Source organism: Chiroxiphia lanceolata, chromosome 1 (genome assembly GCF_009829145.1).
Source record: "Chiroxiphia lanceolata isolate bChiLan1 chromosome 1, bChiLan1.pri, whole genome shotgun sequence".
NCBI lineage: Eukaryota > Metazoa > Chordata > Aves > Passeriformes > Pipridae > Chiroxiphia > Chiroxiphia lanceolata.
Window position 1 is genome coordinate 108,010,982 of NC_045637.1, and position 14,569 is coordinate 108,025,550.

The 14,569-nt window shown below is 45.0% G+C and overlaps 1 protein-coding gene across 3 annotated transcripts in view; it reads right to left on the reverse strand.

Moving 5' to 3' along the window:
- Positions 1-13,139: 13,139 nt before the first annotated feature.
- The window catches only part of SEPTIN7 (septin 7), a 78,444-nt gene continuing 77,014 nt past the window's right edge, over positions 13,140-14,569 (reverse strand). The window contains exon 15 of one of the 3 annotated variants that reach the window (XM_032683562.1): positions 13,140-14,163. In XM_032683562.1, coding sequence (XP_032539453.1) covers positions 14,124-14,163 — 40 coding nt within the window. In that variant the 3' untranslated portion in view covers positions 13,140-14,123. The remainder of the gene's footprint in view (positions 14,164-14,569) is intronic. The other 2 variants (XM_032683577.1, XM_032683571.1) reach the window with 2 other exon arrangements.

A 14,569-nucleotide genomic window follows, 5' to 3' on the forward strand; every position in this document is an offset into this window, starting at 1 on the left:
ATGACCCAAGCTACATCTTGCTTCACCCGATGGTTATCTGGCAACTGGTTTTCAAAGGCATTTTTCACAGGCTGTTGCCTCCCTGAGGTAGAAACTCAAAATCCAGAGTTGCCAAGGACATGGCATTCATCATGCCCTTCACTGTAGCCCTGCTGCCTTCCCTGGCTGAGGAAAGGGCCACAATCTTCTTTCAGGAGTTAATGAGAAGCTGGCTACTAATAGCTCAGACTTCCAATGTTTCTTGTTGTTTTGCACTCCATGTTGGGCCTGGGGAAGTGACCACAGGAGATGCACCGGCATCACTGCGGGTTTCAACAGCCATTACTGGTGTGGGGCAGCACTGGCAAGAGACAGCACCTCTTGTCAACATCCAAACCACTGAGGTCTCAGCAGAACCCAGCTGCTTCAGCCTGAGCACCCACCAAATTTGTCTGCATTTATACAGGGGAGCAGCCCAGCTGCTGCAGGGCTCTGAGCAGCCAGAGGAAGCGTTTGCAGGAAGCCGGGGTTAAGTGACACCAAGGCCACAGCGGGGTTTGTGCTCTATTTACAGGACTCATCCTCCTCAGTGCAGGTGCCCAGCCACCCTGTCACATCCAGGCCCTGGCCAAAGGCAGCTGCCTGAAGGTGCTGCCTGCAGCCAGGCTCCCGCAAGCTCCCCGGCACAGGTATGCGTGAGGGAGAGCTGAGGCTGCAGACAACCTGTTTGCCTGAGACAGTTCCTGCAACTCAGTGGAATAGGAGCACACAAGTCTCTTGTCTTCTCTTCCCTCCTTGCTTATTTCAAGGATTGGCTTTCCTTCTCATGCCATCTTAATTTTTTGTATTTTTAGAAAGTAGGTACAACTGAAATAAATGTCGATGAAACTTGTGGTTTACAAAAGAAAATTTATACCACAGCAAGGATATCCTACAGCTCTCTGGATTTCCCATGTAGAAGAGTTCTACTGTAAAAACTTGTTCTACAAGTTCTACATGTAAAGAGTTCTACATGTAAAAACTTCTACTCTTGTTTGCCTATAATGGGCATAGCATCCCTCATTTTTCCTTGTTTTAGGGAACATTCCAGGAATGTGCAGCCTTTGCATTTGCTGAGCATCTTTCCTCCCAGGCAGGGCAAGCTCCTCCTCACTCCAGGCATCTCCTGGATGGGTAGGTCCCAAATGGATGTGCTGCTTCAGGGAAGTTCAGCAGGTCTGGGAAGGCAGAGGCTCCCCTCCTCACCTTGTCCCATGGAGAAAAAAAATCCAGCTTTTCCCCCACTATATTATTTCCTTTGGAATTTCCATTTGTTATATGCATGGGGTCTGTTCAGACTGTTTCTTACTATTAAAATGCCCTTTCTCATATAAAGCATTGATGTCCTTAACTAGCAGGGGCTGGTCCAGCCCTGCCCCTGCTCTGCTCCCAGCCAGCCTCATGATTTCAGCGCATCCTTTTTTTGCCCGTGAAGATCTTCTGTTTGGATTCATTAAGGCAAAAAGAAAGCTGGAAAAAGGCAGGTCTACTGGTGCATCTTCCAGCATGTAACCCCAGGGCAGCACTGCTTTCCTCCAGCCCTAACCCTACACCTCTATTTCAGTGCAAAGCCAGGAGGAAGACTAATTGCAGACAGCACTGCCAAGAAATCCAGCTTGTCCAAAACCATTGTGCTGTTTTTAGCATCTTCCATCCAGGAATCTCACAAGTGCGTGACTAAGGAGTTATTTTTACCTTCCACCCTCAGCATTCCAGGAGGGACAGTTGGTGCCTCCACAGTGTGAGCCAGTCACTGGTGGGTGCCATGAGCCAGGAACAGCAGCTGGGCCCACTGCCAGGATTGCCGACTTCCAGCTCCCAACAGCCCAGCCCGGGACACCGCGGCTGGACCAACCACAGCATTTCTCCATGGGGTTTAGTCTTCAGGGTCAGAGCCACAGCCTCATGCTTGAAATCGTCTCCCAGTGCTTCTGTAAACAACAGCAAAAATTAGGAGGGACAGCAAATGTGGGTTAAGGACAAAAATAATGCAAAATCATGGGGTTTTTTTCAGATACACAATACATGAAGAGTGGCCACAGCTCTCTGGCTATGCAGAGCCCTTTTCCATGCATGTCTGAGCTCTCATACCTGGATTTGGGTCTGCCAGATGTAGAGCTGGTCAACAAAACAGCAAATGAGAGGCAGGGGGTTGGAACTCTGCCTACACTCAGCACTCCAAACCCAGCCTAACTGTCCCCATGCCACTGCCCTTCATGTGACAGAGAAAACCATGAATTATGTGGGTTCCTGCAGGGCCAATACCTCCTAGGCAAGTCACTGGGACCCTCATGTGCATTCCCCTCATCTGAGTCAGGTTTCAGGCAAAAAAATCTCCACAGGATCCATGGCATGCCAGCATCACTATTCAGGAATGAGCAGGGTTTTTCATGCTTGGAAGAGGCATGTGGACACATGTGGAAGCTGCTACACCTTCCACTGACAATTCTTGGCCAAGCCTTCGGTACGCTTTTATCCACCAGCATTTATGAAACTGGAAAATCTAGTTGGAGATAACTTGCTTTGGTGACAGAAAAGGCGGCCATTGAAACAGAGTGAGACACATGAGAGCAGTACCCCAACTTAATAAAGAAGGAAAAAATACCTTCAGATGACTCCCCACATGGGCAGGAGAGACATCACTGAGACTGGTATTTGGCCAAGGCAATAGCTACCAGGGATGGAGGCATCCACAACTTCTATGGGCAACCTGTTCAGTGTCCCACCCCCCTCACAGCAAAGAATTTCTTCCTAATATCTAATCTAAACCTAACCTCTTTCAGTTTACCCCTTGTCCTATCACTACATGCCCAAGGTAGGTAGCATTTTATGCACAGCTTATTTGTCAACCTCTTGCCATCTGTAAGGAGCTCAAGTTCAAAAGTGCTCCTGTACACCTTTTTCTTCATAAGTACTGCTGGACCCAGGTTGGCCACCAGCCCACTCTGACTGATGTGCAGGGGAACGTTCAGAGGGACATAACTCACTGGCTTTCTTGAGAGGCATCAAAATAAAGCCAAGGTCTGTGAAAACTCCCGGGGTTTTAATGAGCCCAAACTCTTCTTTCACAAAGTAACAATCCCAAGGAAAAGGGTGCAACCTCCTGACTCTCCTCTGGACAAAGATAAATGCCAACAAGGCTGTGGCAGGAAGGATGGTGCTTGGTACATTGACATATTTGGCTGGAGAATGAGGACCTTTTCAGTCTTTCTGATATATTAATAAGAATATCTCTATTTTTAAGACATCAGTGAGAGCCGCTCAAAGCACTGAGCTTGAACCAGCAGAGAGTTAATATCCCTGACAGAAATCCCTCCTCTGGGAAATCAGCTCTCAATGAAAACCCAGCATGCCATCCTTTCACGGAGTGCAGCAAATCGGCTCAGCACGCTGAGAACAAGGGCGTGTGCCCAACAGCCGGCGCTCATCCCGGGCTGGAGCACAGCGGGACACCACAGGCGGGACGGTGCTGGCTGCACATTCAGGTGCTGCTGCACCACACAGCCACAACAGCAGTGTCCAGGGACAAGGTGCCTGAAGCTGGGGTGATTGCTCCTGTCTCCTGGATGCTGGGAGATGTGGCAGGAATGGCAGGCGCCAGACCCTTGATCCTGAATTAGGTCAGTGGAGTTGTAACATCTGGCCACGTAGCTGCCTTTCTGTGGGAATTAGGCACAGGCGCCACTCAGACACTGGGATGTAAATATCCCAATATGCAGCTTGTGGATGCTGGGGGGGTCTGAACATCTGTGCTCTCCCTGCAGCCAAAGGTCTTGGGGGCTGCTCCAGAGGCCCACAGAGGATGCTCATCCCATAGTCCTATCTCAGCAACGGCCCCAGGCTCCCCAGAGGGCATTGCCCTCCCCAGGGCCAGATGCTGGGTCGGTCATCTGTGAGCCATTGCAGCACCATGGGAGGAATTGCAGGAGCAAACATGAGCAAACATAAGCAAACATTCCCAGAAAACAGAAACCGCCAGTAAGGAGGCATTATCCAAAAAGGCTGAGTGAGAGCTACTCAGGAGCTCAGGAAGCCCTGCTTAGTCATGGGACAAGGCTAAGGCCAGGGGGGACACCAGCTGCTGAGGGACATTCCTATTTACCATGCAAAACCAGGGCCAGCTTTTTATGTCCTGTGTATAAAGACACAGTGTCTCTACAAAAACTCACATGAATACAGACATATACAACATTGCTCTTGTTTAGCATCTTAAGCAGTGTCAGCATTCCTCATTTCTCAGTCACAAGATACCCAGTTTTGCTCTCAGGAGTCGGTCCTTCCCCCTTGCAGCACTTGGCATTTGTCCTCGCTGAATTGCATACAGTTCTGAGTGTTTTTCAGAAGCCAGGTGTGATATTTGCCTTTTTGCATTTTCTGAGACCTCCAGGACAATCCAAAGGTGACAGACAGAGATGGTGGCCAGCTCTCTCCATGCCCTCAGGTGGACATACATGGGTTACACTGTCTCCTGTAAACCCAGACTCAATCCATCTCTTCCAGACTCTCACCAAATGGGACCACCACATACACACAGGACTATGGATTACAAATTCTGCTACAGGGAGAGCACATAGAAGAGGAATTGATATCATCAAGTAGGAAGGAGCAGGTGTTAAGTTCTTGACTTTTATGCTAATGAAAATTAAATTTCTAAGTAAATGGAAACATTTGCTTGCATGCTTTCTCCATGCAGCCACATTTCTCATGTGGCTGGGGATTGTCACTGTAGATGGAAAGGCAGGAAGACACGCAAACCTGGAATTTGGGAAGAACTATGATTAGAGCAGATTTTAAAAGGAAAAATTTGAGGCAAATGGAAAAGAGCAATATGAATCACATGCCAGAAATACAAACACAAGAGCAGAAGATGAAACAGAAAGTGGAAGCTTGCCTATTTCCAATGCACACAGCGATCCTCACTACTTACAATCACTTTGTGACTTCATAAACTGGCCTCCTCGTCCATATCAAATGAAATTCCCTGGGCTTTCAGGCCCATCTGTCTTTAGGCACAGAAATATTTTAGTATCTCTTAAATCAGTGTCACGTGTGTCTCTTCCACAATTTCCAGGAACTTCTGGGCTGCATTTACTGTCTGCACAGTTATAGAGCTACAGGCCTTCTGTTGTACTGTGATCTTGTGATCAGACTTAATTTTCTTGCTGCTTCTTTCTCCATAATAAACTCACTAAATTTGCTAGTTCTTCTGCCTTTAAAACAATATGTGACCTTACCTCTGGCCCTCAGGACTATCCTTCAGTAAGAAGAGCTGGAAAGTACAGACTGAGTATGCTTCAGAAAAACACAGATGTAAGGTGAAGGCAGCACTTAGAAGAAATTACTGGTGTTCTCTTAGAAATCATACCATTAAACCACTCTATATGGGCTCTGGGCCCTTTGCCTGGATCCTCCTATGCCAGGAGTATCATAATTTTAGGCTTCTTCAAGCAGCTCCCATTTAAAAATTAGCTATAGTCTTCCCCCCTTAGAGTTGAATCCCAAATGCCCTTCCCCATCCCACCAGTCTGAGAAGGAGCAATGTGCTGGATGAAGTGCACAGAAATAAACAGTGAGGTGGGTCAGTGGGTCTACAGAAGGTTTTTCAGAAGCTGAGGTTCAAAGATGCCTGAGTTATCAGCTGTGGACCAGTTTGTGGTTCCAAGGACTGCAATAAAGCCAGAGAGCCTGGTGGAGCCAGTGCGTCTCAGGCCTAACCACTGGGATATCAATGAGGTGCCAGGATATTTCAAGTTAGAGCTTGAATTCATATTTAAAAGTGTTTTGCTTGCAGTTCACTAAGGCCCTCACAAGACTTCAGGAGGATGCTGAGATTTAGCAGCAGGAGCCAGAAAGAACAGCAGCAACAGTAACACCCTTTAAACAGGAAAAGGGATGCATCATTAAAGACAGCATGAATAAGCAGGAGAGATGCTTTAAAATGTCATTCAGGATGGATACCCAGCTTGTGATCTGATGCATCCAGAATGCATGGGACTACAGCTCTGCTACATCCCATCTCAGCATCAGGACACCTCTCCCTGCAGGCCAGAGCCAGTCTCAGACAGGACAGCTGAGTAGTCCCTGTGCCCAGCATCTGGAAAAAGAAGGTAGAGAGCTGGAGCACACAAGGAACAGCCATGAACAGGAGCTCAGGAGGGCTGAACTCTGCCTGCCCAGCACAGCAGCTGCTGAGTGGCTTTGCCTCATTATCCTCTTGCTCACTGGAGCAACAAAACCCTCAGTACAAGGAGCTGTTGCAGGCACAGTGAGGAGAGATGAGGTGAATGGCAGGAAGGAACAATGGGAGGGTGGAGGAGAAGGGTAGGATGGGTGGGGAGGAGGCTGCCCTGTGGGGTCTTTTTCCATAGACACATCAGCCATTGTAGGAACAGGAGAAGAAAAGGCCAGGACTGGAGGATCTGGGTATGGACATGGGGAAGGCAAGCAGGAGACTGGAGAAGAAAGGGCAGGATGATAAGGAGGAAAGTCCTGGGGGTCACCTAGCTGCCCTGCAGGGAAATTCTGGGAATGGGAAGACATTTTTCTCAACTGCCCATTTGAGAAGCCATTAAAACACACACCTGTGCACATCCTTGTGTTTAGGGAAAGCTTTTTTTCCTGCATCTTTCCCAAACCTACTAAAGCCACTGTATAGAGAAGGTGTTTGTAAGTATACATGGAGGCATTCCTGTGTGCCCTTGCACACCAATGATTGACTTTAGGTTATGCTCAGTGAAAGTCATTTGACCGATAGGGTTAAAAAACCCCTTCTCTAAACAAGAACTGTAGTACTGAAGTCAAGATGCTTCCCCCCAGTATGCTTCTGCAGACTTTCCTTTCGAGGCACTGCCAAGGTGCTCTTGAGAAAGGCAGGGGCTGCAAACAGAGTCTGAGGTTTCTCCTGCTCCAAGAGAAGGAAAAGTAAACTCTTCATGAAACCCTAAGTTGAATTTCATCAGGCAGAGGATGTTGCCACCTGCTGCTTAAATAGGGGCAGACATCAGTTCCTCACGGTTTGTGTCATTCCTGGGATTTGAACCTTTGTGCCCATTAAGTATGGTTTGGGGGAGTACTGCATGTTCCAGGGACTAATAGTTGACTTTTTTTTGTGCTTATAACTCAGGTGTCAGCAACTCCTCTTCCACTGTACTGCTGGCAAACACAACAGACCATTAAACACTCTCTTCTCTGCAGTTTCTTCACTGCAATCAGGTTTGCAAATCAGGTGGGCACCTACAGCAAGCAAATGTCACCCAAAAAGCCTTCAGAGTGGCCTGAGTGTGTACTCAGCTGCCACTTCTTCCTGGTGCTTCTTAGTATGAGGTGCAAACCTTCAGGAATAGACAAATCTTGGGTACCCAAAAGCAAATTCAAGACAGAAGGGACTTTCAAAATTATTTGTAAAGAACTGTAAAGCATGCATAGCCTAAACACCCTAGGAACAGGTGTGGAACTGCTGCCCTTATTTGCAATTCAAAGAATTAGGTTGTAGTATTGAGGATTGGAGTATACACTCTTTGTGCAGGATTAAACAAAAAGGCTCATGTTTCTGTGAGACAGGAGCTTGGCAGTGAGAAATGATGTAAAATGAGCCTGGGCTACTCTGCAGTCAGACCTGATGAAACAGCAGCATTGGATTGCTATTCCCCCTGGTGAAATGCCTCTGGGGAAAGATCTACTAATTACAACCATCTGGAAGACGCATCAGCTGTGATGCAGTCAGGATACTGGGGACAGGGCTGTGCAGCCAGACCAGGGGCTGTGGCTGGGAAGGTACAGCACATGCTGTACATGGGTAGGGCACTATGCCACATCCAGCTGTGGGGACAGGGGAGAAACCCCACCAGGCTCTGGCACACAGGAATGGAGACGCAAAGCCTTGGGAATTATGGTGACTTAGTCTGAACTTATTTTCTGTAAGGTTTCCAGACATAATGAAATTACTCTGATCCTTTCTTATTTTCTTGGTTAGTTTTCTGGGAGTTCAATCCATTCCATGTGGACTCCAAACCCGCTGAAATAGTGGCAGAGAGGGAAGGGAGATCACGCCATGTCAGGTGGCAGGACACTCAGTCACTGAAGCTGGTCAAATCATTTTCACTGATTTTGCCAAGACTCTTCCTCCTGCCTGCATCTCCTGCAAGAAAATAAAATCTTGCTTCTGCAGGGAGACAGGAATCAGTGTTTCCAGAGGGAAAAAACTGAAGAAAACTACAATTTAGGTGACTTTCCAAAGTACTCAGAGGCCTTTGAAAGCCTGAATGCTGTCAGCACAATTCTCAGGCTTGGCACATATAAAGTAAAGCCTTCCTCTTAGCGAGGAACCATAGAATGGTTTGGGTTGGAAGGAACTTGAAAGATCCTCTAGTTCCAACTCCTCTGCCATGGGCAGGGACACCTTTTACTAGACCTGCTCAGAGCTCCATCCATTTCCAGAGATGGGGCACCCATCACTTCCCCGGGCAACCTGTTCCAGTGCCTCATCACCCTCACAGTAAAGAATTTCTTCCTAATATCCAATCTAAACCTACTATCTGTCAGTTTAAAACCATTATTCCCCCTTGTCCTATCACTCCATACCCTTGTAAAAACTCCCTCTCCAGCTCTCTTGTAAGGTCCTTTTAAGTACCAGAAGACTGCTTTAAGGTCTCTATGGAGTCTTCTCTAGGCTGAACATCCCCAGTGATCTCAGCCTGTCTTCATAGGAGGTGCTCCAGCTCTCTGATCATCTGTATGGCCTCCTCTGGACTTGCTCCAACAGGCCTGTGTCCTTCCTATGTTGGGGTACCCAGAGCTGGATGCAGCACTCTAGGTGGGGTCTCACCAGAGTAGAGGGGCAGAATCCCCTCCCTTATCCTGCTGGACACCCTGTTTTTGATGCAGCCCAGGACATGACTGCCTTTCTGGGCTGCCAGTGCACTTTGCTGACTCATGTCAAGCTTCTCATTCACCCACACAGCCAAGTCCTTCTCCTTAGGGCTGCTCCTCCGCCCAGCCTGTATTTGTGCTTGGGATTACCCCAACCCACATGTAGGACCTTGGATGAGTCAAGTCTGGGGAGAAGTGACTTGGCAGCTCCAGAAGAAGAGAAACAAGTTATTCGGAAGATTATGAAATGAGAAGGTCTTGAGAGCAGAAAAGGAATTCCTCTTGCCTCTTAGTAATCTTGATAAACTACAAAAATCTGGTCATTGTGACAAGACTGCTTTTTCCATTTCCTTTCATTGTGAAGATTATTGCTAGCAGACCAAGGGCTGGGGGCAGAGAAGACAGAGGAATTATATTCCCTTAGTAAAGTGAAAGCACAAGTTTTATCTTGACCTATGTGGTCTAGCTGTCCCAGGGCAAGCTGAAATATGATCACCTTCATTAAAAAATTGCACTGCCTGCACAAAGCGTCTTGGCTGCCTCAGAGACCTCTCCAGATGACAGTGCAAAGGTGACATATTACAGAAAGAGAGCCAGAGCTGCCTTCCCAGTCATGAGGGGAATGGATCAAGATTTTGACTTGTTTTTCTATGCCAGTCAGCAGTTTATTCTCATGTTATTGCTCAAAGATCTGTTCCCATGGTCACCCACTTTTAATAGTGCAGAAAAAAACCAGGTTGCAGCAGGCAGGGATTATTTGCATCTGCAGCCTCTGCAGCAGCATTACCTAGCATCCCAGCCCATCTGCAGGTCCCCAAGTGCTACTGCTGGGTCCCCACTCATAGTCTCAGATGCCTTTCTGCATCCCCTCCTTCTCATGCAAGGATGCCTCAGGCAGCTGTGGATACCTGCTGAACAGATCAAACTCTCCAGTCTCACTGCTGTATATCCTGGTGACCATATGAAGGAAAGGCCTTCCATTCACTGTGCTTCCTCACTGCTGCCCATAGCCAAAGACAGTCAACAACCTCAAGAGGATGAGAACAGCACTTTTTTCCAGGATCAGCAGGTGTTTAGATCCGGATGTCGGGGAGGAATCCCATTCGCACCCCCTGAAGAAGACCTCTGCCATTTTTACCAGGATGTTGTGCACATTTCTAACGATGAACATTTGTGACTAGTTAGAAGCAAGAGAAGCTGCCAAGAGCAACAGCTGAGTAGTTCCTGGGAGAATTAACCATGTGGCAACAGGAAAGTGGGGTGGGCAAACCCACAGCATAGAGCAAAGTTCCAGAAGTGCGCTCCATTCCTGAAGGTGCTGCTAACAGGCAGCCCATTTCCAGGAAGAGCAGCACAGCAGATCATGTCAGGGGCAGGCTATCCTGATGGCTGGCCACCAAATCCCCCAGCCACCTAGCAGAAGAGGATACTCAACAGAATGTGGAATGAGGTGGGCATGGGTTGTGGGAAAGGGAGTAATTGCCTTTGCTGAGCCTTAAACTGCATAAGGTCAGGAAATGGAGATGTTGGCAGTGGAGAAATGTAAACTGCATTAAGAGAGGCTTGTAAACATTATGGGTTGGAAACTGTATGCAAAAGCAATCTCAGCAGCTAGTCCACAGGGAAAAGTATATATCCTTACCTTGGCAACTAACACATCCTACCTTCACTACCCAAATAAGCCTGACAAATGCTGCACAAACAGGAAGATGAACCTTAATATACTGGTTTGCTCCACAAGTTCAACTCCACTTTCTGCTTATTTACAGATCATGAACCAGTGATCCAGCCCAATTCTTGACTTCCATATATTGATTTTTTTATATCGAAACCTTTAAAAGCATTATTTTAAGCCAATTATATTTAAATCAGATCGAGGGGTTTCCTGAATCAATGAAGACAAACCCAACACTCAAACAATTAAGAATTTCTTTTATCCTTATTCTGGAAATAATGAAAAGGAAATGTTCATTTGCCTCATTCCCTGGGGCGCAAATTGAGGAATGGCTTTGGTTTCGGCAGCCTAGCCATGATTACTCTGGTGATACAATGTCACTTGAACCAAAGAGGCCCAACATGTGGCTTTTCAAGGAGTCAGGGCATCAGCAGATCACTGCCTACCAAGTGGGAAAATTGCAGTGAAAGCCAAAAGAACTACATCACTCCTTCAAAACTTTGTATTTCTTGCTGGAAGCAGCAATATCCAGAGACTAAGGATCCTGAACCTCTGTTGTGGTTAGCCAGATAAGCTACTCGATACAGGAATGTATTTTAAGTCAGAAGAAAGTCCCAAGTTTGCAGTCTTTTCTCTTTTTTTCATATATAAAAATATATTTTTCATACCTATTTCTATATAAAAGTACACCTACAACCCCATATAAATGTATGGGTAGCACAGTTGCACACTCAACAGGGATGTTTGCAGTGCCATGCTTGGCAGGACCAGGATTATTTTCTCTCCCTCCCTATGTCTTTCACAGAACACAGTCTAAGTTGAATGGAGATCTTCATTCGTAAACAAGAGGAGCAAAATTTCCAGCCTCAGGACTGCCTAGAGACAGGACTATGTAGCAACTACTGTTACAGAAACAGGCAGCAGATGCACAGAACTGCTCCATAAGACTAAGACCTCTTGTTTTGTGCCTCGCAGAGCAGGTGAGGTTTTATGGTTTATTCATTGAAAGAAAAAAATCCAAACAACTTGGGCTGTATCACAGTACTTCTGTAGCTTATAAACTTTGTACTGGCTACACAGCTACTGTATTGCAAGCTGCACAGGTTCATACATCATTCTTAATTTTACTTTTTTAAATAAAAAAACCCTGGTGCGGCCCAAACTTACTGTAAAAAGCCAAAGCACTTAAGAAACAAGTTAAGAGGTGACAGAAGTCTTCCCCAAAAGGGCACTGCTTCATTTCAGAAGAGAACTCTGAACACACACTCTAAATTTTCACTCAAATACAAATGCAATATAATAAACTACCTATGTTGCCCAGAGAACTTGGGGATGCCCCATCCCTGGAAGTGTTCGAGGCCAGGTTGGATGGGCATTTGAGCAGCCTGCGCCAGTGGAAGATGTCCCTGTCTATGATGGGGGGACTGAAACTAGATCATCTTTAAGAACCCTTCCAACCCACACCATTCCATGATTCTATGATTAATACAAAAGATCTAACAAGAGCTTACATAAGTTTCTGATCATCCTGAGTGTGTGTGCATGCGAGGCTGGAGAATAGCAGCGGGGAGAATGAAGACAAGTATAGTGAAAACAAGTTTCCTGATAAATCAAATCTCTATTTCAGAGAACATGGGAATGCTAAAGCACTAGCATACCCACACAGAGTTCACCCTGAGTTTTGATGAGTCCAAACAGCAATTCAGAATCTCCAACTTCTGTCCTAGACAGTAACTCTTGTCTGGGTATTACATTACTCAATTTACTGAATTAAACTGAAACCTAAGGGGCAGATGGCAGGCAGTGTACATCCTCTGTGATGTAATAAAGATCAGATTTTGCAGTTCTGTTTACTTGAAAGGGAGAGTGATCTCCACTTACTGATAATCAGTGTCTTCTCTGGCAAGAGATAGGCAGTACATATGAAATGAGTTATAAGGAGGCCTTTAAGCAGACTACTGAAAATGCCTTTGTTTCTTTGGGAAGCTAGCTGAATAAATCACATTTCTGTAAGCATAACTCATGCAAAAGAAAAATGAGCAGAAACAGAGTGACAGTGGGGATAACACAAGGGACATCTGAAAAAAATTAGACATTCTTCATTATTCCATAGGCAGAGACATAAGAAATCCCCGTCAACTTTTTAACAACGTACAGGGTGTATTTTAACTATCAACTTCCTAGCTATTGCATTTATCAGAATTGACACAGTTAACCCAACAGAAATACCCGAAGAGGCTGCAAATGTATTGTTACACACTCACCTTGCTAGATCCTCATAAATGCTTGCAGAAGCCGCAAAAGACGGTGTGAAAAGCAGGACTGCCAGAAGGGGAGCCAGTGGGACACAGAGCAGGGTTTGCCGGCACTTGGTGCCCTCTCCTGGGCATGACAGATACACGTGTTTTGCCAAGTCAGAGCATGGCCACGGAAACGGGGTTTTCTACACATTTAAGTAATTCCTCAGACGAATCAAAGACACAGGTCAGTCAAGTCCGGACAGAAGAGAGAAAGTTCAAACATTTTCCAGGGAAGTATTCAGCTGTTCAAGTCCCTTAAAATTTCTGACGCGGCAGCATGTTACATCACAACATTGTTTATTATGTAACTTTTTACAATACAAACAAAAATACAGAAATGCAGTATATGAATACAGCTAAATGCAAAATGGTGATTTTTTCTCGAGGCCATTTTCCCATTTCTAGTAAAATAAAGAAAGACTGCACACAGGTAGAAACAGGTTGGTAGTTAACTCCACAATTTTGCCTAGAAATGACCTATAAATGCATTTTCCTGCTACTTACCATAAAATGTAAAAAGGGAGTTAAAGGAAAGTTTTACTCACTGGTTCCTACCATATGAAAGAAGCTATATTCTATTTAGGAGGGCCAATATATGGAAAAATATCTAAATTAAATGTTATTACAAAAAATGAAGCAGTAATGAGATCCTTCTGGCTAAAGAAGTTACTAAATGAGAATAGCATATATTTAAAGAATCCAAAACATAAAAGGGTTGTTATAAAAAGCTTAGGTGCACTGTAAGCTTACAACTTCTGTTTTTCCATGTGTCCTTTTAAACAATGGAAGTGTCAAAAATAGGGTCAACTGTGTTAGACTAAATTACATTATTGTATATGCTGCACTGAATGGAATTCATGTATAATAATAATAGAGAAGCATTGTTTGCATCATATTATGGCAATTTATCCTCACTAAAAACCGTCTAGAGTCCTGCATTTTTTAATATCCTGTAAACCGTTAAACCACCAGAACATGATTGTACAACAGTAAAATGTTTTCTTTTGCACTAAAATGACACCTGTTGAAAAAAAAAAAAAGTTAAAAAAGGTACTTAGAGCTGTTATTTTTCCAAGTACACAACACCCTAGACAATTCAAGGCATCTCATTCTCCATCAAAATTAACAAAAATTTGTCATGCTGTTAAATCCATTACTATGGATACAACTGGTGCAAAATTGGTCAAACGGATCCAACAAACACTGATGTCCAGGCTGGCATATTGGCAACTAATACATAACTGGTGGTCAAAATGATGCATTTAAAATATCTTCCCTTTCTTCTTATTCTTTTCCAAGGTTCTAAAATGACATTTTAAAAAAAAAAAAAGTTTGTTAAATAACGCACGCATGTTCTGATTTTTTTTAAAATTACTGATATTCAACTTTTAAAACATGCCTTTTATAAAGCTTAATTGGTTGCAACACAATGTATGAACCTTGTTATGCACACAGTCCTTGCACTGTGTGAGTCATGCAAGGCAGTGATCACCAGATTTTCCCTCCCAAGGACCAGGGGAATTACACATTTTAATTCTCAGAGCTTTAATTCTGCATCCCTCAGAAGTCTGATCCAATGTAGCTTTCAAATATAGACTTTTTTTTTTTTAACACAGATATAGTTGTGTGTGGATACGTTTTTACAGATTAAGATCTGCTTTAGAAGCTAATAATCTTCCCAATACTGCTGACATATGCTCCTTTGTAG